The following is a 24924-nucleotide window of genomic DNA, read 5'->3' as shown; positions in this document are numbered from 1 at the left end:
TTACATCGTGCACATTTCAAATGAAATTTACCGAACTTTATTAAAAAATGAAATATGTGTGACTAGATTTTTTGAATCTTATTTAATAAGCTCCCTTATGACACTAGCTTTACTAAAAGGCAAAAATAATAATATAAGTAATAATATTTTACAATACTTCCACACACTTCAGGCAACTTCTTTGATGTAATTTAAGTCGTAAATACCAATGATAATGACACTAGATTTTTTTTAAGTGAGTTCCCATCCCGTTAGGTCTTTAGTCTCGTATTTCAACGTGATGGAGAATCACTGTGGACGTCGTCTACCCCATCTTGGGTTTATGGGACACTAACTCAAATTAGGTCAAATATCAATAAAAAATTGTCGGAAAAACATTTACTTAACTTATGAATATTGACAAACGTTACAATAAATATTATATTAATATTCGGTTTTTATGTACATTTATGTTTTTAATGATCTACTTGAAAAATTTAAACTCCCAAATTAAACTTAATTAATTGCTAATTCAATTTTTCAGTTGAACAAAAACCTGGTTAATTTTTATATACAGTTTCACGACAAATATTTACATAGGATTATGCTAAAAGTCTATATCTCATATATCATGATGATCCTATGGTGTTTATACTGAAGGTTTAGTAATATTCTAGTATAATTTCACGGTATAGACACTCTAAGTAAAAAAGAAAACAAAAGACGCGGCCCATAGCAACAGAGTTGGGAGCGAAACTCCACAGGCTGAATTCATTTCATGAAATCCGAAAGTTTTCATTTCATTCTGAATTGGTATAACTGGGTCCACGATAAACGGTGTTTCTGTTGTTTTAATAGTTTCTTTGCGACACGGTAATGTTTCAGTGGGAATTTTCAAAACGTTTCGTTTCACGCCCTTCTTTGAGATTTCATCTGTCGTGTTTTGTTTCGCCGTGTCCTGGATGTAATTAATTTTATCGTCCATTTTGTTATACGCCGAGCTGACTATTGGTGGATCCATTTTGCAGGTCACGCCATCGAGAGAATCTTTAGTGCTTTGACTTTTTGTCTCGTTTCGTAATGAATGCATCCATTTCAGCCTGCAGTCACAGACGAAGTTGTTCTCTGTAAGCAGAATTAAAAACTAATTAGATTCGTTGCATTGAAATAGCGTACAAAACTCAATTGAATTTATTTTGAATTCAAGTTCCACAAATCCCATACTGATTTTATGAATTACATAAAATAGTGTGGATTAGAGCATTTATTTTACAAAGAACTTATAGTAAATAGGAATGATGTTTTTTTATCTTTGAATCTAATTTGTACGCCAATAATCTCTAACCATTGAGTTGTTTGAAATATGATCTAACTTCCCAAACAACATTACGGCCTCAATATTTCAACAAAGTTTTTCTGGCATTCTTTATCACGCAGAGATGACAAATGTTTAGAAGACAATGTTGAAAAGTTTAGCCGCCCTCGAGAGTCTAAAGATAACTTTGACAACATTTATAACAATCCATGTTAAACGGTACGTAATGAGAATTATATTTGGGTTGTAAAGAAGCTTTGAAAATTGGATTTTGTAGTAAATATTTGTAACAGCTAGCAGCAGTCTATATCAGATATAATAAATTAAAAATACTGTTTGATTTCTACTCGCATGACCGTGTGTATGAACACACCCTACGCAGTGTTAGAGCTGCTTCTAAGACCTAGTACGTAGTTACACAATTTATTCATTCATTCGCTGACTCACTCACTCACACATTTACACCCTCACACTCACTCATACACTCAGGCTTGTTGATAACAGTTGAAATATTAAAGACAAAAATAAATAAAACAAAATAAAAGATGTAATTAAATTATAGATAAATATATTTTAAGGAATGTATAATTAAGTTTGTTATGGAAGAGCTGAGAACACGGGTATTTTTTTACTTAAAAGGGTTCCCAAATCTTAAACATTGTAATGCATATGTAATTAAAATGAATAAACACATTTTTATTTATTTAACTGCATGTTGCAATTTTTTAAATGTTTATAATAAGCCATCGCCTTAATTTATCGAATTAAAATTGCCTTCCTAATTTTATTCAGTCAATAAAATAGAAAAGAAGTCATTTTATATAAAACTTTATATATATGTACCAGTAATAATATTATCGCTTTTAAATTTATTCGTTTCTTGATTTTCCTCAACGATTGCATAACAAATATAAATTATATTAGTACAATGGAACGTGAGAAATTGAGATTTTATTACCTAAAGAGTTACAAAGATATCAATGAATTAAAATGCCCCGAAGGATCGTAAACGTACGAAAGTTCAAACTTTATTAAAGTTTAGCGGTATCTCAATTTCTTCTCGTTAAACATTCAAAATGTTATAGAAACTCATTACAGAATATGTGAGGTGATACTAAATATTCATTACCTTCAAGTAGCAAATTGCTGTTTAGAGGTTTCAAATTATCCAATATGGGCTTTATATTGTCGAAAGTTAACGCGTGGAGCTCATTCGAACGCAGATCGAGGGAGCTAAGGCCTCGCACTCCTTCAAACAAGCCCGGGGGTATAGCGGCCAGTTTATTGTCGTCAAGGGATAACTTCCGCAGCTGGGACAGACCGTCAAATGCCCTCGCAGATATATACTTTATTTCATTCTTCCCCAAAAGTAACTCTTGTAAATTCCACAATTCAGCGAACGTGAATTCTGTCAAATTGTAAATACGATTCTTCCTCAGATCCAATTTCCGCAAGTTCGCCAATCCATCAAACGTGTGACGGTTTAGATGGAATATGCTGTTTTTATTCAGGTCCAATTCCAAAAGGTTGAACGTGTGCTGGAAAGCCCCGTTGCTAATCGTTGTAATATTGTTTTTCGTCAGAACTAGCTTTTGTAGCTTAGGGAGATCAACGAAAAAATCTTTTCCAATTTCGAGTATCGTATTTTCCTCCAAATTTATAACTGTGATATTGGGTAAGTGAGCAAAAGCAAATGGTTGCAGGGTTTCGATTTGGTTCTGAGACAACGATACTTCTTTCAGGTTAGTTAGGTTTGCAAATGCGAGGGGGGCGATGTCAACTATGTTTCCATACTTTATGTTTATGGATCGAAGTTTCTGTAAGTACTGGAGAGCTTTGGTTGGCACGTAGCCTAACGCGCCGTCAACGCGGATGTTGAAAGACAAAGTTTCCAAAGTTGGTTGTGACGCGAAACTTTGCCAGATGAGGTCATCCCTGGGAATACCTCCATTGAACACCCAGCACTCGGCTTTTGTTGCGTTCCTTGGTTCTCTCGTGTTTTCACAGTAGCAGTGCACTTTTGAGTCCCTATCAGTGATATCACAGATGTTCTTTTGAAATCCTCCCTTTTCTTTCGTTCGTCGTTTAGTGTTGTCCCTGGGTTGGACGGCCGACATTTCATTGACTAAAGCCATAATGACAATTATGTATAGGATACCAATTATTCGCAGCTCCATTTTAATATATCTGGAACAAAGGAAAATATATTGGTTGTGCGAAAATATATTGGTCAATAAATAATTTATATTGAAATCAAAATTCATTTGTATTAGTGTAGAATTAGTCAAATTAGCATCTGAATAATTATGAATTTTGTATTGAAATTGGTTATAATGTAGTATATTTTTGGATAAACTAGAATACATGAGATATAATCGTACTATATTAAATGGATTAATAATATATAAACTACATTTCTCCCGATATATGATACTAACTTCCCGCGTGGATTTCGAGTATTTTGGCAACTTCTTTAAAAATAAACCTATCCAACAAACCAAAACCGCAATCCATTCAGTAGGTTTTCAGTTTATAGCTCTCTAACACACAGACGCAACCCAAAGACTATATAATACGTATGAATATCTAATTTCAATTTATATATTATTTATAGTAACAATAATTGAAATGATTCAAACAGTTTTTGTATAATTGTGGAAAAGCTTGCTATTGCGTTATCTAATTTTAATTTTAAATGACGGGACGTTACCCCGTCATTTCAAATCTGTTACTCCTTTCGAGGTAGATATTTTAAATCATTCTCTATTGTCTTAATCTAACTGCCAACTTTATTATAATAGTCATTAAGATATACCTGGTTATTACTCAAATTTTAACTACAACTATAAATTATTATTAGTATTTGATTGTTTTTTTTAGTAATGCTTACTCTTCTAAACTGCGATTTCTTATATGAACCAGATTAATGAGTCTCAGTACAAGTCTTGTATTATAAAGCTAACTAGAACTTTCAATGCCCTCGGGGAAATAAGATCGTGGTTTTCAAAGAAATAGGAAGAACACTCACTACTAAACGACGAATACAAACGAAGAATATATTTTTTTAAATAGTTTATGTAAACCGTCTTTATACAGTTTTGTAGACTAGCTTAAAATTATTCTAATTATTATTTTCATGGAGCCCTACGGGTAGGATTATAGGTCCATGGTGGTGGGATTATCTACAAGCTATTGGACAGGCTCGTCACGACAATTAAAGTCTTCAATGAGTCTTCGCTACTGCTACTGAGGTAGTGAGAAATGATTAAGACAGAGCAATATTTATAAAATTACTTGCGGACCGTTATGTTAAATGGTTACGTGAAAAAAGTTTGAATCTTAAAAGCGCTATGCACTAAAAAAATGCTATCGTAACAAAAGTCAGGCTTACTTAATATGGTGGTTAAGTATTCTTAAATTTCCGCGCAACACAAAAAAGGAAATTAGTGAAATTGGTCCAGCCGTTCACGCGTGATGCCGTGACCAAGGGAAATAGGCATTGATTTGTATATACAGAGATAACATAACATACACTACAAACACCTTAAGCAGCAGTCAGCCGCACCTTTGGTTGTTAAAATATGAAACCATGAGCCGCGTCAGCAGTTGGTCAATCTCATCAGACACCTTCATCAGAATCAGGCTTTCATAAAAGGCCTTATTTTTAATTCGAAATATTTTCAACAAAATTTGGCTGATAATAAATAACCGTAACGATTTTAGTACGTGCATTCACTTGATAGAATTATGTATTGGGATAGTTAGTTATTGATAACATCGAACGTATAATTAGTACTTCACTTCTACGCATCAAAATAATTATGATAATACTTTGTCAACATTAAATAAATGTGAGTGTGAAGAATGCATCTTTTATCGTAAATGCATTGGATTATGCATGCATGCATTCCTTATAAATATTTTGACTTTAAAATACAATAAATAATATTTAATCATGTTTTTATTTGAATTATTTCTTTATGCGTTTTATTAAAAATATAAAAAAGTCTAAATAAATTAAAATAAAAACTATTATTTTCTCTATCTAACAAACTGTGTTTACGCTGTGATGAAAATATACAGATGGATAGCGTTTTAATGGTGCAATCAGACTTAAAATTCTATAATACCTATATTATCGGAACATGGTGTTATGATTGTGTGTGGTGTTAAACTTACAAACGTTGTGTAATACAAAAAAAACTTGGCGATTAAAAAGAGTGGCGGAGAGTTTATTGCCAGTTCTTCTCTTCCGTTCTACGCCCTTGATTTGAGAACTGGCAGTAAATGTTAAATTAGAAGCATTTAATGTATATTTCTTTTTTTTGACGTTCATAAGTGTACATTGTGTGACCTATATGAATAAATGATTTTTGACCTTTGACTTTAACTTTTATTACGCGTTCAAATTATCCTCTTTTGTGTCGTTAAAAAATCTCTCTTTAATATATGCATACAGTGTATCGTAAAATTATGTGTGGTCGTACAGATAAGCTTTGATATGCCTGTGCGTTTCTAAATTTGAATTTCAAAGCGCTTTCAGAATTGGGTTACGGGTTCTGCTACTGACCAGCCTAAACAATAAGGCCTATTGAATTCGTTGAATATTGATTTTAACGTAAATTCACGTTCAGATGATAAAACCCTAAGCCAAAGTAAGAATCTTACATATTCCCTCCATCTGAAACACTACGTTTGATGCCTTTACTTTGCACGGTGTAAAGAGATGTTTTAATGTTAATTATTGTACCATGATTATAGCTAAATAACTAAAATACTTATAATTGTAATGACTTGCATCCGTTTTTATGGTCGTTATCTTTTATTAGGCGACGAAGCGCTCACCCAACGATTTGAATCACTCTTCATAAAAACTGTTGTGGTGGAAACACTCAGCTGTGAACAGTAGACGTTGAGGTGGTTTGGATGGTATTTTGTATTCTGCCTTAACGTCCGATGCTGAAACTCAGCTTTAGGTTTTCCGAAGAACCCTTCTTAACATGCTCCATAGTGAATGCGGTAGAAGATACAGAGAGATCCCACCTCTCTACGGAACGCCAAGGGCCAAGCCACTCGGAAAGTGACTGGTCATCGTCGACTCAAAACGCTCTTCGTTGAATACGACCAAGCAGAAGGAAGGAGGAAGAATTGGTAAGCTACCCAGAGGTGTCTGGAGTGAAGTACCACCTCGCCTTGCTGAGCAGTGAGCACACCAAGCTCGGAGGAGGCTAGTATTCTTTATGTCTTAGACCCCAAACAGCGCGTGTGTTAGGCACAGAAGGTTAGAAAAATAATATCGTACAGAAATCAGACGCCAAGATCAATGGCTGTAACCCCACTGGTTTTTATATACCATTTATGTTAAAGTTTTTAAACTAAAAAGCTATTGAAGGACAATATGCTGGAAAGCGGGTCACAAAAGTTTATCCTTTCTACAAAAGATTTCACGTAATATATCTCAGTACTCAACCATTCGTCTTTTGAAGGTAAAAATATTACCCAGATATGTCCGGTTTCTATATCTAGAATGCCTGTCGTAATTGATTCAACTAGCTATCAAATCTGATTTTTATAGAAACTATTAAAAAACCAGTGGAACTTTTGATGACCAGTTTTTTAAAGAAAGATATGATTCTTAACAATTACATCTAGGTAGGGTTACCTGAGGCAAATAAGGTACTAGTAAGGTAGGCGGTATTATCTCTGTTTAACATTTTTTCACGTATTAAAATAAATTCACGTTTTAAATTAGAATGTCTAATATGCTGTATCCTATTTACAAATATCTGTAATCTCTATTAATTTCACAATATTTTATTCTCGTTAATCTTCATTAAGACGAGATTATATATATTACGCTATGTAGTAAGTGTGTATCCTTTATTATCTTGGTTACAAAGATAATCATACGTTACCATTAGTTTAATGTCAAAATACATGATGAGGTCTTGTCAAAAGGTTTGCTGACCAAAGCAACTTGTAGCTTATTGATTTTTCTACAAAATATACACCGATTGTCGTTTTATATTATTTCTCCCATAAATATATGTTTCACCGGAATATAACAACCAATAAAATAAACTTGCGGATTTTGTAATATTCCGGTGACGTATACATTTCAATATGTTACTAATACTAGTTACATCCTTCTCCGTCCTTTTCATAAAAAAAATGTTTGAACAACAATATCGCTCGTATACAGACTCTTTTCTTAACTATACCTATCTGAAAAATAATTTAAAGAAAAAATTAGAGAAATGGGTAGCAATTACAATGTTAAGTATAAAATAACGGATTAAAATTATAATGGCTATGGACGGATATGTTAAATCAGTAGGGGAAGTAAAATAATATAACATATTTGAAAATAATTGTCCCTAGTGGAAAGTTATATGAAAAGCTAGGAGAATTTTGGTTACAAAAAAAATACAATATATTTGCCTCTGCTTTAAAATAATAGTTACTAAGGGGTTTTCAACTCCAAGAAGTCTGGCAAAATAGACGCGCATAAAACAATTTTGGCATCTTCTTGTCCAGTTTTGTTTAAAATTATGTCAGAAACTAACTAACACAGGAATATTGAAAAATTATAGATAGTAATTTCATAGTCATTATTGTTAATGTCGGACTAGTGTGAGCTGCCATTGTCATTACAATTTAATAACATCAAAGTGATATTAGGTTAACACCGTTAATATTTGTGGATCATTTGATTTGTCAATGTTGCTAGATCTATAAATTAGCGACTGTTCAATGGGCAATAAGAATAGTGACTCCATAGTTATTATTATTATTAAAAGTAATAAGTTCAAACCTAAAGCCAAACAATATTAAAGTAATCTTTGATATACGTTCCTAGGACTGCCGTTTAATTCTGAAGTTTATTCGGGTTCGGTCGTGGAACAAGTACACGAAATGTCACGAGTCTTGTTGTTGTTGTTATTAATACAGGCACTGGTTGATTGGCCCTCAGCTATATGAAGCTGTCGAAACAAGCAGAAACCTTTAGTTACCTATAAATAAATAAATTGACTCTAATATTGAAACTAAACGGTTTTTTTTATAGAACAGGGGGCAAACGGGAATGAGGCTCAACTGTTGTTAAGTGATACCGTCGCCCATGGACACTCTCAATGGCAGAGGGGTCGCGAGTGCGTTGCGGCCTTTTAAGAATAGGTACGCTCTTTTCTTGAAGCACCCTAAGTCGAATTAGTTCGGAAATACTTCAGTGTGCAGCTGGTTCCACATAGCAGTGGTGCGCGGCAATAATTGCCTTGAAAAACGCTCAGTCGTGGAACGACCGACGTTGAGGTGATACGGGTGGAATTTTGTGTTCTGCCACGACGTCCGATGATGAAACTCAGCTGCAGATATTAATCCGAACAACTCCTCTGAACACTCTCCATGGTAGATGCAGACTGACCCCACATCTCTATGCAACGCCAAAGGATCAAGCCGCTCGGAGAGAGATTGGTCATCGACGATTCGAATCGCTCATCGTTGAATACGGTCAATGATGAATATGAATATGGTTGATGCCAAAAACGTTAGCGTCAAAAAAATGACGGTGTTCTGATTGCATTAATCACCATTCCGACATTATTTTTAAATGATTTATCGGCACGTTTTTGTTAAGATTCATGCTTTCTCGTATTTTTGTCTAATCCACCTTCCTTTCGTCTTATCAATGTCACTCCGTCACATATATTTATAAGATTGTTTAATTGTTATGCATTTTGTCTAAACAGCAAAATCTGAACTATTTCAGACCATTATGAAAGCTTCCTATGCTGACAATAAATAATAGCGGTGTCGATTCATAAATACATTACTATAAATCAAATTGAACATTATAAGGGATAAAAACGTTTCTTTCTTAAATATTCTACAGGGAAAGTCAAGTCAGTAAAGGGTATTGCGATAAGTTCACTTCTGATATTTCTTAATATATAATACAATAATTGTTACAATACAATTTTTGTGAGTCCCACACGCTTAAGAAAACCGTTTCGACTACTTTTCAGTGACCACCGAAAGCGTTTAAGGGCTTTTACAAAAACTAACTTTTGCAGTAATTTGCTAGATTTGTGTGCCCGTTACTTATCAATTGTATTTTTATTGTATATCGTCGTGCGTTGTAAATGCAAGATGGAGCTAACAGTTACTCATTATTTTATAAAATATACTTTTTTTAAGTTTCTTATATCTCTATATAATAAAGACTTTCATTTTGTTTTGTTAAATGTTACAGATTTAATACGGTGTCGATATCTTTATGCAAAAATTGCTTCAGAGAACATAATTTTTCGTTTTCCTAGGGCTCGCTAAGCCTACAGGAATTTCTTATAGAATTTATTTAATGTGAACTAAAAACTTTTTTATTAAAAATTGCATAGTTAAACACAGTACCTCCAAATCCTTTTAAATAATTGAACAACGTTAACACATCTGCTAATCCCTTTGAGGCTTATACGAGGACAACCCTGTGATTCAATGTACTTAATGAGGTTGTTTACAGGAACGTACTGTTCTTACCTGCGTGTTCATTATTTAACACACAATTTCTTTCGATTGTGTTACTAAGTGTGACCATGTGTCTGCGTAAGCGGCGAGGTTGGTTACCCATTCGTCAGCGACAGCTCACAATCTCCATCTCTTTATTCCATACTGTTTAACCTTAAAACTTCTTTCTATTTTAAAAACGATTTCAAATTTTTGGGAGCCCACATCTACAGCTTATACTCTTCCGAAAATTTAACATAAGAAACATTTGTTTCCTAAATGAATAAATAAATAAAACTATATTATCCTTGAAATCCCTTCTTAATTTTTTTCTTTTCTTGGCGAATCCTTTAAAGTCTATGCTGAGAGGCTATGGACGCAATTATAATTAATCTATCTTTTTTTGTAACATAACTATCTTATCTTATCTTGCAAAAAAACGTTGAATGAATCAAGCTTAATCTTTTAACCTTTAACATTTAGTTTTAAGTTATATTTATAGTCAAGCCTGTTATTTTTCGTGAAACAATCTTTATAACTAATAAATAGTTACTTAATGTGTTTGCTTACGACTTATAATTTGTAATATTTGCTGTATTATGAAGTAAGTAACGTAATGAATAAGTTTCGGACCCCGAAAATATAATCAAAAATACGTCCCTGTAAAATCCCTGTCAAATAAAATTTCGTCGTGCTCTTTTCCGCGGATATGTGAAATCTTAATCACATAAAACGACAATTAATTTGTTTAATGTTACGTTGAATACTTTGATTTCACTTCTTAATGAGATTAAACATTATTTATATTATATACATTACAAGAACTGTGTTAGCAAAGGCTTTGGCAAGATTCTCAGCCCTTTGCATTTGAACCCCGAAACCAACGGACTGTTTCCCTGACGTATTTAACGCCCAAGGAAGTTTGAACGTTCGTACGTTAAAGAAACCAAGACGCATAACTGATAGTGACTGGTGAATCTACTTGGCTATAAATGGATATTTAAAAAAAATAGATGATAAAACCTGAAGCCCGGACCAAGGGTTATAGCAGCGTACGATCAAACCCTTGCCTTATGGCAGAACTTAAGAGTTCCAGCCTACTGCCCATTCTCCTCCATTCTATAAGGAGTTTCACTTGTATTTTTTCAAGTGTCACAACACTTGTATATCGACACGTGTCTATAGAATGTGGTATTTTAATCTAATAGATTGGTTGTGAATGTCCCTTCAACGAACTTGGTTTGATAACTGATTGTTGCATCTCTAGCCCAACTCGTAATAGAACGCACTCGCAAAGCATCCTGGCTGCGTTAGAATCCATAACATGTGGTTAACATAATTCATGTAAATCTTAACAAGATTATTCATGATAATAAAACATTCATAACAGCTTACACAAATTGATTTCTTTCAAAATAGAAGTAAAGTACTTTGATTCAAAGAGATTGGACTAATTTAGTTTTATACCCCACACGCTAAATGCATAATTCACTTATATTCACATTTACAACAAAACAGAGTGACGCATAATTTCTTAACTGTTGTGGTTAGTTTCACAATGTTTAGACGTCAATAAAAAAGGTATATTCAAATAACAGTTTTTTTACTCTCAGTATATTTCACTTTTAGTATATAATCAGTAACCTAATTTCGACTTTAGTATCCATCAATTCGATTGACAAGCTAGGGCGGCCACAGAGCAGGCAGTTAATAATAAACGGCACAACTATAAGAGTCTTTCCTCCAACTTCGATTTTGTTCCCTTTGGAGTAGAGCCTCTTGGGCCGTGGGGTTCAAGTGCACAGGCGCTAATTAAAGATTTAAGTTGGCGCCTGGTAGACAGTAACGGTAACCCCAGAACTATTGCTATTCTGCCTCATCGAATAACTATCGCAATATAGCGAGGAAATGCGTTAAAGCTTCTGCCATAGGGACCAAACTTTTTAAATTTGTTTCAATTTTATTTTTAATAATTTTTATTATCACATTATAGTCTAAGGAAGTTGTATATACTAATTATGCGTATGTAGCATGATTACATATATATATTTAATTGACATGTTATTTTTTTTAAATTTATTGTACAGTTGTAAATCAACGGGCTCCGGTGACTCCGGAATTCAGAGGAAGATATTCTGGGTCTGTTTCGATCGTTCTTTTTGAAAGCAAGGGTTATACAACTCCTTTAACCATTGCACATTGAACAACAAATTATGATGCTTATAAAACTTCTTAAAATTATATAATTTCGCAATTGCAGTCTTCATTTAAATTAATACTATCATTTAAAATAACACTCCTACGTGCTTACATTTCAAAATACACATTTAAAATTACTTTATTTGCAAATCCGAAGCGAATCTTGCCCTTTAAGAGAATTAGGATGCCATTTCAGTCCCTGGTGTAAAGTTGTCGGTTTATTCAATGAATTTTATATAAGCGTTTCATAAAAATTGAATTTTATTACGTAAACTGATTTTTCTTTGTAATTGTTTATAATATTATATACACAAATATTATTTCAAACATAAATTTAAGTATGCATATCAATGATAGCGTCTTGTCTGTTGTCAAATATACCATTTTTCGATGTATGAACATCGTAGCCAAAGTAACACACTCATACCAAATCGTCCCATCGAGTACTGAAAGCAATAATTGATAAGATAGACGTACAAGCGCACCGGTTACTAGAAGCCAGAACAGGGTAGTACCAAAAATAAGACAAAGTATAGGGTTATCTGATCTGGTCATTAGTCAGTCATACAAATATCAGATGGGCAGCTACTGTTGGTCGCTTAATTGAAGTAGAAGGCGAAGCTAAAACGTACAGAGCGGTTCTATCTCTTCTCTCGACAGAACATTAAAAGTGACGCTACGTAAGAGATAATAAATAAAATAAAAAAAATATAAATCAGTGGCGCTACAACCTTTTTTGGTCTGGGCCTCAGATTTCAGTATCTGTTTCATGATCGTTTGTGAATTGAATAGGCAAGTAGGTGTTTAGCCTTCTGTGCCTGACACACACTGTTTTTGGGTCTATGGCAAGCCGGTTTTCTCACGATGTTTCCTTTGCCGTTCGAGCTAATGTTAAATGCGCACATAGAAAGAAAATCCAGTGGTGAACGGCTGGGGATCGAACCTACGACCTCAGGGATGAGAATCGCACGCAGAAGCCACTAGGCCAACACTGCACTAAAGAGATAATAAATAGGCCAGAGAAAATTGTCGTAACTTCGGCTTAAAGGCTTTGATGATGTAGTCACTACCTTGTAGGGAATAGCAGGGTACCGAAGCTCATTAAGTGTCGAAACATTGAAGGGATACAGTACAAATAATACACTCGTAATTTCCGATGGAAATAGCTAAAATAATCTCAGGGGGCAGTGCATAATTGGGTGGAGCTTAGTGCAGGTGGGACATACGTGGACTGCATGCTCATCGGTTGAGAACCGTAGTAACGTATACTATTAGCGTGGGAAAGCATATAGATCTGCAACACCTGAGTAATCGGCGCATTGCGCTTTATGCTAAGCTCACGTTCCGCCGATTGGGGCGCAAGAAATTGGCAACTTAAACCGATGACAGGATAATGTGTGAGGCAATAGCAAAGTCAAGTCACATGGACTCTTGGTAGAAAGCTAACGCGATCCTATGTTTCCCAAACTGTTACACTGAGTGATGGTGTGGCCATTTTAGTTAGTTCCGAACTTGCGCTTTGTATGGCCACTTTTTGGGTAAAATATATATATATATATATATATATATATATATATATAGATAGCTATAAGTTAAATATTTAAATTAATTAATATATAAGTGTATTAATAATAAACAATAAAGAAATAGATAAAATCTAAACAGAACACGATAAAGACATTATTATGATAACTTTACAGAGGATCTGAATTAACATAAAAGAAATATTGAAATGTAAAATTATTCGTATGTAAAAGGTATTGGAGATAAACTCGATCGTTTAATCGGAAAGTAATAATATTGTCATTTAAAACACAATATAAAAGCCCAATTATTCGAGCGGTCTCGCCTACAGTCGCACAAAGCGATATTAATTATTGAAAACTTCAGATAAAACCAATATGAAATTGTAATTACTATTTCTTTGGCAGAATTCAAATAAAATTTATGAGTATTTAACTAAGTATTCAATTTAGTCCTTATGTAAGATATTAAATTAATCGTTGGTTTTACATTAAATTGCTAGAACGGCGAAGAAAATATATCATTAGGAATCGGGCATGTCATGCACAGCAAAAAAATATGTGTGTATTGAAAAAAATACTTGATTCGTTAAGATTCACCAATCGGCATTCAATTCATTAGTTTAAACATACAAAATATAGTTGAAATTAAAGATTTAAGTTGGCTGTTGGCGGCTGGTAGATAGTCCCCCAAATAAGCACCCCAAAGCTGATGCTTTCCTCGCTCAACCAATATCGCAATACATCGAGGAAATGCTGCCAACGTTAAAGGTACACTGCCACAGAGATCAAACTTTTAGAATTTGTTTTAATTTTCTTTTGTTTTTAAATATTTTTAATATTACTATAGCTTAAGAAACAGAATATTCTGTATAGTATAATATAAAATATATTCATTAATTAAATTTAAGTTATAGTTATAAAAGAATTTTATCATCTTCGTGGTATAATCCAATCAATCATAAGTTCGCTCGTTTATGTCGTAGGAAAAATATATATTTTGCCAGTCTTGATTGATACTTATATAATTGATATCCTATTAATCCTAGTATCGAGAGTTTTCCAATAACTAATATTAGTTCTCTTAATAATAAAAATATGATCTTAGATATTTCTTTATTTTTATGTTTTTTTTCTAATATTAGCTGTGTAACTTGATTGCGTGGAAATAGGTAAGTGTAGAGAAAACATTCTGAATCAAGACAGCACAATGTATGTGTCGTGTATTACAAATATGTATAACCATTATTTTATAGGGAACATTGTTTTATCCCGTACAGGTATTAAAGGGCGGCATTTGCGAGCCCTTTAGCTATGTGTCTATGGGCAGCGATAACACTTAATATCAGATGAGCCCCCGTTACATAAAAAAGCTATTATACTTAGAGAAGCTTCTAGTATGTACAAAGGAGTAACAATTCATTTTATTGTTTAGTATTATTAAAGTTTTAAAAATGTTATTGCGATTATAACAATGAACAAAATGTTCCGCGCAGTCGTCTAATTAGTGACTAGTGCTAGTGCGTTTAGGGTCATATGCATCACATATTTCACAATGTTTAAAAATAGCTTGTTATAAATTATTAAATAACCTTAATGCCACAACTTTTCCCCTGAAATAAAATTTCATTAAACACAAAACTTTCAAAGTCAAAGTCAAAAATCATTTATTCATATAGGTAACACAATGTACACTTATGAACGTCAATAAAAAATAAATATACATTAAATGCTTTTAATTTTACATTTACTGCCAGTTTTCAAATCAATCCGTAGAACGGAAGAGAAGAACTGACAATAAATTCTCCGCCACTCTTTTTAATAGCCAAGTTTTTTTTTGTATTACACAACTGCTCCGAATCAAGCCAAATTTAAAAGTATATAGATTAACTAGTTTGGTAGTTTTGAAGATTGACATATACATACAGAGGTATCAAAGTAAAGTCAATTACTCTTTTCTTACCCATTAAATATTTTTTTAAGAAATTTGTGAATACCAATTATAATAAATAATTTACAGGTTTACTCCAAAAACTTACGGTACCCGATCGCATTTCTTGACACAATTAACTCTTTATGAATATTCTATTGTTTTAGATTAAAACCCCAATAGTGCCATAAACGTAAATAACCGATTAAAATAAACGAAGCGTAATCAGAGCATTACTGCTATTACTCTATCACCCATTTGAGAGCCCAACTATAACTCTAAATCTCGGGCCACGAACTGGAACTCTAAGAGCAAAGCTGTGGCGATTATGAGCCGAGCGTTTTAGATAAAGTATAAAAGTCAAACCATACATCATAAGGTAAGATTGACTTACAAGTTGTAATAATTATTATATATCTAATGTCTAAGTCTCTGTAACAAAAATAATATTAAAATAAATACAGAATAGCACTAAGGTTATTTCTTTTATTACAATTCAAAATTAACAAATTAATTTTCGTACTTTTACATTTTTTTAAAGGTGACTTTTTTTTTTTTTTTTTTTTTTTTTTTTTTATAAAATAGGGGGCAAACGGGCAGGAGGCTCACCTGATGTTAAGTGATACCGCCGCCCATGGACACTCTCAATGCCAGAGGGCTCGCGAGTGCGTTGCCGGCCTTTTAAGAATTTGTACGCTCTTTTCTTGAAGGACCCTAAGTCGAATTGGTTCGGAAATACTTCAGTGGGCAGCTGGTTCCACATAGCGGTGGTGCGCGGCAAAAATTGCCTTGAGAAACGCTCAGTCGTGGAACGTCGGACGTCGAGGTGATACGGGTGGAATTTTGTATTTTGCCTCGACGTCCGAAGCTGAAACTCAGCTGCAGGTATTAATCCGAACAACTCCTCTGAACACTCTCCATGGTAAATGCGGTAGAAGATGCAGAGTGACCCCACATCTCTACGCAACGCCAAAGGATCGAGCCGCTCGGAGAGGGATTGGTCATCGACGATTCGAACCGCTCTTCGTTGGATACGGTCAAGTGGAAGGAGCTGGTACTGGGGAGCCCCCGCCCAGAGGTGAGAACAGTATTCCATGTGGGGCCGTATTTGCGCTTTATAGAGTTGCAAGCGGTGGCCCGGAGTGAAGTACCGTCTCGCCTTGCTGAGCACACCAAGCTTTTTGGAGGCTAATTTAGCCTTTCCCTCCAAATGACCGCGAAACTGAACGTCGTTCGATATGTCAACGCCAAGTATTCCGATGCTGGCTGTGGCTTCAAGAAGAGTGTTTTCGAAAAGAGGAGTAGCGACAAAGGGTATTTTTTTCGCGGAAAACGCGCAAACTTGTGTCAATTCTTCCTTTGAATTTGATTTTGGTTAGGTTCGATTGTCTCTGTATCACACGCCATCTAGTGGTGTGACTCAATGGCGACTGACAATACCTACTAGTTAGACTGACAATAAAAATATTTTTATTTCTTCCGTGAGTAATTTCTGCAAAAACCCTTCATCTTTTAGTCCATATCAACTCCGGGGAAATAAATACAGATACAAAATATACTTTCTCTACAGCTGTGATACTTTTTGACATTCAACGCCTTTAGTCTTCAGTCACCGCGACCACGCACGCTGTAAAGCACGCGAAACGTCGAAAAATTTTAAATTATGTAAACTGTAATGTAAAGTTATTAAATTTTTAAGAAAATAAATTACTCTCCTTTTTTTACCATGTTTTATCTATATTAAGTTATATCTATTTCTTAATAACTTTGCAAGAACCCTTCTGCCTCATCTAAGGATCTTTATATTAAGTATATCGGTCTTGGCTGAGTTGCATCCAGCTCGAGCCAGCTATTTTAGTAATGCCATCCGCTTTTCTGTTAAGCGGTCTTCTTCTGTTTTGTTTTCCAATTGACCCACCGGGTCGCCCTTATCGTCCATCAATTGCCAGACAGTCTTGCTAGATGCCCTTAATGGTATACTCATGACTTAATAAGTAGAAGTAACAAATTACATTTTTTTTAATAAAAATGAATATCATAGCCACTAACTAACATTTCTAACCCAAAAATATATTTTTGATCCCATTTTTTAATTGCTTAATAACGTATGTTATAAAAAAATCACAATTCAAAACACATTCTATATGAAATTGCGTACATCAATGAAATCGATTCTCGCGTCGCTCGTGGCTCAAACGTTATTTTATGCCGGCAATTCGAACCAGTGCAACGTCAAGCCATCACGCGCGGCCGTCATGATGTGGTCACGTTACACGAGCCTGGCACTGGGGGTCATGTCACGTGCCAAACATTTGCTATAGCCCGACCCAAATGATGGTTATGGTGATTATGCCTTCATATGAAGAGAACGCAATGACCGAAAGTGAAATCTATTGGAGAATAGTTATAAATGAATTCCTCTATGGAAGACTCGCAAATTGTTATATTCTTTTGAACTAATATAAAAAAATAAAATAATAAAAAGCGCAAAGGAAATGTTAACAACCATCTTACACTTGATGGCAATAAACTGTAAAATGTCAGTTTTGGTAGTCATAAATCAGTCCTACAGTTTTTCATACATTCAGTAATTGTAATATAATATTTTAATTTCCGAGAATGTATAATAGGTTGACATCACTTATATTCGTTAAAGGTAACAGAAGTTCACTTAGTTTTATGAATACATAGATTAGTCTATAACAGTTTTTTATTAGTCCAGCGTCGCAACACCTAATTTTATGTTACTAATAAGATCATGTTGTACTCTATTAAATACAGTTGACACCTAGCTTTAAGCTTGTTTCATTTGTTTGAACTTCTCGCCAAAAACCGCCAGCGAAATCAACTAGCGCTACATTTTAGCCACAAAGATCTACATATATTTAATTAAAATCGAAACAAAAAATGATTTGTAAACTAAACAAACTTTATATATATATATATATATATATATATATATATACACATATACACTTTATTGCTTTATATAAAACAATATTTATAAAGTATAAAATTAAAACGCAATTTAACGGTCCTTAACTCCTTATCAATATAAAGCCGTGTCTTCTTTCCTTCTGAATTAAGGAACAGTGTTGGGCTAGTGGCTTCAGCGTGCGACTCTCATCCCTGAGGTTGTAGTTTCTATCCCCGGCTGTGAACCAATGCGCTTTATTTCTACGTGCGCTTTTAACATTCGCTGGAGCAGTGAAGGAAAACATCGTGTAGAAACTGGCTTGCCTTAAACCCAAAAAGTCGTCGGCGAGCGTCAGGCACAGAAGGCCTATTATCACCTATCACCTACTTGCCTATTAGATCAACAAATGATCATGAAACACATACGAAAATCTGAGGCCCAGACGTAAAATATATTTTTGTCTGGTTTTAAGATTATAAGGATAAGTTAACATCACAATAACACAATTGAAAATAAGTAAAGAATTCCGTCGTATATAATTATTGAGAAAAATTACAATAATAATTTATAATTTTAAGTTTACATTTACCAAAACAGGAAGGCCTACAAGCAATTATTTTTTCTACTATTATTCAAACCTGTTTTAGTAGATCTAAAAAATCTTATAATTGTATCTATAGACTAAGACATGTATACGTTTTTTTGTCTTTGTTTAGTATACTTTACGTGTATTTCAGATAGTTTAGATGCACCTACTTGTCCTTTTTTTATTATGGCAATAATAATATACTTTTATAACTACCTATTTATCCTTTATTCAAAATGATTACATTTAATATTGTGCATCATTAGACAATTTTGTTACTTTTTTCGGGCATCAGATGTTATGAAACAACGCAGAACGGTGCGGAAGTAAACCTAATCTATATATCAAAAACAGTTAACGTCGATACAGAAGAAAAGCCTTGCTGTTAGAATTTTTTACTGTAATCAAAATTATAAAAATATATAATAAGTACACACAGATACAAATTTACCCGCGAATTCTACTGGTTACATTCATTACAAACGATGTATATGTTTCTATTTTGTAGATAAGTGCCATTCGTAACATCGAAACAAAAGTTCCAAAGCTCATATTTTAAATTTAACGATGTGTGTCTTTCAAAGTAATACGGTTAAAGTAAAACAAATGTTTGAAATTTTGATGGATTTCGTAGCATGATCACTTGGAACATTTCGCAGTTAGTTGGCAGCGGCCGGACGGAAAGATGCCAAGGGTTTCGGTGCGTTCCACTTTTATTTAGGTGCTTGAGGAATTTATACTGATATGAGTTCTTGTTTAGTTGTGTTTTGTCTTTCAAGTTGTACTACTTATACATTTATTTATTATAAAGAAAATAATAGGCGAGACTTGACTAAAATTATAATCCTTTACATATGACATTAAAACTATAAAAAGCTGAAAGCAGGAAAAGAATTATCCTCCAGTGGCATTTCGAAAAATTGTTTAAGATGTTGTCATTGGAGAATCGTGGAAAATTAATTATTTTATCGTTTGCATTTAAAATATTTCACAATGAGATTGACTGCCCTAACCCTTTTGAAAATATAAATGCATCCCATTATTCCCATCATTTGTCCGTCCTTTCCGAAGAAAGCGTTTTTCGTTTAGTTTTTGTAACTTTAATTGTTTTATATGTGTATACTATGTTTGTCTATAAATACTTGTCACTGTGCCGAGCGTTGACTTGACGGAACTTTTATCAACTAAGTCGAAACAAACATAAACTAAGCTAAAAATAGATGTATTTCCAAAAATAATTAACTTTTAAAATAGGCAACTGATAGAAACATACAGAGAACTTCTGACAAGCGATGTTGTAAACGATATGTCTATTGGAAACGCAAGATACACAAAAAAAATCATTTATAGTTAATGTTTATTGGTATAATTACATATTTTCGATTATTCAAAATAGTTTAATATATTTATATTTCATTAGAATATATTTTTTTTCTATTATTCTCATTAGTTTGTTAGGACCTGTGGTGTAGGCGGGTGTGGTAAGAGCCAAATAAACAAATATGAAATCTTGCAATGAAAGCTTATTTTTCTGCATAATTCACTACAAATATATGAATACCGCAACGCTGACACTTTAGATATTCATTTCTTTATAATATAATGGATTTCATAATCAAAGAATTTCGAAGGCATTGATTTTATTTATGAATAATTATTAAACAGTATATGTCCAATTAAAAATGTAACATCAAAAGTTAAATAAGGTAGAACGTGAACAGTGTTCACTTATATCAAAGTTTATGATAAAATTTTATAAAAATCGCTTTTCGATTACACCAAGGCAAAGGAAATTTTTGTAAAGTTGGTATAAAATTCCGATCATGCCGTCTCAAATTGATCATAGGAGAGTCGCTTCGTCGGCGGTCCGTCGATCCGTATTTATTGTCACTAAATCATGCGGAACAGAAATTCAATCAGCTCCCAAGGTGGCAGGGTTACCAGTTCTATTTTGCTTTAAAATTTTGCGGAAAATTTGACGCATTGTTTGGTGTTAAATCTTTAGTTTCTAATAGAAACTTTTTCGTTGATAAAGTTGAAGGTCGAGAAAGTATACTATACCGAGAATATTTTGCCTTCAGTCACGGAGGTAGATCAATAATGGAAATTATAACACCAGTTTGCTTAACACACTTGAGTTTATAACTTGTGTAGCCTAACAAATGTAAATATTTATTTTTAAATGTCTCCTAACAAAAGATAAGTCTATTTTTTTACAAAAATAAACAAGATATGCATTAGTGCACATATAGGACAGTACATTGCTAAATATTTATGGAAAAGACCATGGGGGATTACATTAATCTGACAACCCTACTACGGCGTCTAGGCCCCGGGGAGTATTTTCTAGCCATTTATTCCCAGATGGCGAAATATTTTTTCTTAGTATGGTAATATATTTGCCGATAGAACCTTTTGAGTTTTTGAGTGGATGTGCTTAGTACAGAAAGTAAGAGTAATGATGTCACACTGGGGTTTTTACTAGGGGATTGAATACGGAAGAAATGTTTCCAAAAATCATTACATTATATCGTTCATGGAGTTTTGTAATAATAACATTTTATTTGTGATATCTAATAATGACGTTATTCTTTTCAATTTCAAACATTCATAATCAGTGTAAGCTTTATATAACGACACTTAAATGACTGTGCATACTTTGACGTTACAAATAGTTGTCGTTATATGGAAATAAGAATAATCTTTATTAGAAAAAGAAAAAGTTTATTTCATATTAGTATTTTACATAAAAAAAAAAACAATTCTTATTTGAACGCTATTGCGTATAGCCTGTTATTTACACCTGACGACTTTTGTATTTTATTAAGATAGTGTGGCATCTTCGTGTTAAAGCACGTGCCAGCAATCCCAATTATTAACAAAAAAAACTGATTTCTTAAAAAGTTCGATACGTATGATGTCAAGTGTCGAATTTATTACGTGCTAGGACAATAAAACGACAAAAGAACACAGCTTAAACTAATTTCGGCAACTAGAAAGTACTTTTTATTATATAATTGTTGTTGAGGATGAATGTAATGCTATGTAGAATATAAGCTAAACCAACCAAAACCGAGTGATTTCGACGTTATATCGAGTTTACACTGTATGTATAAAATATGTGCATGATTATAATGAATAAGTTATAATAATTTATTTTCTTTCTCATCTTTAAATATAAATAACATTAATTCATTTTGATCAGTGTATAATATATAATGGAAGAAAACCTGCGATGCTGCTGCCAACGAGCAAAACACAAGACAAAAAGGAACATCTGGTGTAATATTGTTCTGTTATTCTGAACTAATTTCCTTTATCGTAATACGAAAAAACTTATGATCTGTAATATATAACTTCGTTGTTGCTTGATACCAATTTCTTTTTAACTTAAATAAAAACAGTTAGCTTTAAAGAATGCCTTGATTTATTTTTTTATTTTGTTAAAGTAAATAAGTATGGGTCTCAGATTTCTGTACCAATTTCATGAAAATTTAGAAGTGGTTGTAGGTGATCCCCCCTGTGCCAGACACACGCTGCCGACGTTTTGGGTCTGAAGCAAGCCGGTTTTTCACGATGTTTTCTTCACAGTTCGAGCGAATGTTAAATGCGCATATACAGAAAGTGTATATGCATAGCCGGGGATCGAACCTTCGACTTCAAGGATAAGAATCTCACGCTAAAGCTATATGTGGTTAATTTACTACGGTTATATTGTAATATTTAATGTTAGTTGTTTAATCTCAATACTCAAATCGGGATCACAAACGATACCCACAAGTTCGTTCACGATAAGTAAAATGGCCCAAAGACAAATTGTAATTCATAAGAATCGAAATCATAACTGCGAAATATCACGATCACCCTTAACACGAATGAAGCTATAAAAATTTATTTTTCGTAGAGGCGGTAAACAGATAAATATCGATTTATATTGTCGGTACCGATACGCCGTCTGAATATAAATGCGATTATACCGGTTTATCGGTAAACGATTGTAATGAGGAGCAATCGAATTATATTTAATCCAAGGTCAAAGGCTTTAGTTTTATTAAATTACGAGGTAACATTGCATACGTGTGATATAGCTTTTATCCACTTTAGGATTGTAATAATAAAAAATAATAAAAATGTGTGCGTGTACTAGTGCACACACGTAAGCAGTGAAATTTCTTTATGACCTTATTTTTCGAAAAAAAATTCTACTATATGCGACTTTACAGAAATTGGCTAGATAAAGTTTAACAAAGGGCTTTTATTATCATAGACATGAATACAAATAATACAATTATTTCATTTTACCTTATTACTACTAAGATTATTATATAATTTCATTAATTGTGATAGAATTGTTATCGTTAGTATATATTTTTGTTATTAATGGCTCCGAATTCGAATCCAAGTAGGTAGGGGACAAGAAAAAGATGGCGTGTAACCGAAAAATGTGACGGTACATTTATTTCCAACGCCGATAAAGAAGTTTCACTTCAAAACAAAATACAAGAGAAATATAAATAAGGTCTGCTGACTCGAATTGTGGTTTGTTATTGTAGATCAATTCAATTAATTTAATAATATACCAATCAATTTGCCGAAGCTCTGCATCCAGACTTAAATCTACGGGCTGATGTTTGACGTAATTTCAAAATAATCATGCTATTTGGAGCGAACACTTTACGAGAATGTAATTTTACCCAAAGCCAAATTTAATTTTAAACAAATGTTTATTATTTTGACCTATAAGACACGTGTATTTTACTAATTTACGGTGGTGGATTTATAACTATTATTTGTTAGTAAGAAGCAGTATATTTCGTTAATATTTATGCTAATTTAAAATGTGTAATGTAATCCTTCTAATCGTGAAAATCTTTTAGAAACAAACCAGACAGCTCAAATGTAGCTAACATATTTAAGGTCAAATAGAAAAAAAAATTGTACATATTTATAAATTTACTTATAAGTGTTAGAACAACGTGTATGCATTTAATTTTATAAGAGAATATGACGTCACAAATGTTGTTATAAGAACTTAATTAGGCTTCTTTATGAATATGACGTGTTCTCTACTCGATTTTGTTACAATACTAATAAATTACTTTATGAAGTCAAAAGTCAAATCATTTATTTCGATTACGTCAAAGTTACATGTTCAAAATATTAAAAACAATGACTAGAATATTAATTATATTAAAGCTACAAGAATAAATTCATTAAAATACAATAAGGCGTTTCTTTGTCGATATGTGGGGTATTTTCATTGTAACAGGCTTTGAGGCTATCAGAGAAGGCTATTGACATCCGGATATAGTCTATCTAGTCTGTGATCTAAGCTCTCGGTAATACGGCGTGGTTATATTCGAAGTATTATCGAAGATTAAAAATCTGGTGATCATCAAATCGGAATAGGATTTTTACTTCATTACAAAGTGTTGAAACGATAAAAAAGTGTTAAAACAAATTTTATTTTCAATTAATGACACTCATGTATGTTAGTTTTAGTTTCTAAAGTACTAACTAGCTAAACTAGCTATAAAGTGGTGGAAGATTATTTAAAAACATTAACAATATTATGTCCGGTGTTTTCAAGTACTACACATAACTTACAAAACGAAACAATTACCTGCAGTAAAGTCAAAAGAATATTCGAACACCGAGTCAATAGAAGTGTCTTCTCCACATTTTAAGGATCTTAAGTTATTAAATAATTTCATACATTTTGATTGGTAATTGATAATGCTGTTTATACGTATAAATATTATTAATCGTCAATAATATCAAATCAGTTTAATTAGACTCCATTAACTAAAGTACTATTTCTTCTTTATCTGTGAAATTGTGTTCACTTTGTGAGGGAAAGAGATAAGACACCTTTGGCAAACGGTACAATATGATAAGACTTTTATTTATATGTTCAAAGTAATACAAAAGGCAAATAACAAGCGAACATTCTTTAACATAAGACGATTATAT

At 33.0% G+C, this 24924-nt stretch overlaps 1 protein-coding gene across 2 annotated transcripts in view; it reads right to left on the bottom strand.

Moving 5' to 3' along the window:
* Positions 1-475: 475 nt before the first annotated feature.
* Positions 476-24924, bottom strand: part of LOC123714622 (connectin-like) — a 176456-nt gene continuing 152007 nt past the window's right edge. For both annotated transcript variants that reach the window (XM_045668972.1, XM_045668973.1), the window contains 2 exons: positions 2424-3481; positions 476-1104 (listed from right to left, as the gene is read on the bottom strand). In XM_045668972.1, the coding sequence (XP_045524928.1) occupies positions 680-1104; positions 2424-3471 (1473 nt within the window). In that variant the 5' untranslated portion in view covers positions 3472-3481 and the 3' untranslated portion in view covers positions 476-679. The remainder of the gene's footprint in view (positions 1105-2423; positions 3482-24924) is intronic.

This window comes from Pieris brassicae, chromosome 9 (assembly GCF_905147105.1).
Source record: "Pieris brassicae chromosome 9, ilPieBrab1.1, whole genome shotgun sequence".
Taxonomy (NCBI): Eukaryota; Metazoa; Arthropoda; class Insecta; order Lepidoptera; family Pieridae; genus Pieris; species Pieris brassicae.
This window is presented reverse-complemented; position numbering and strand designations above follow the sequence as displayed.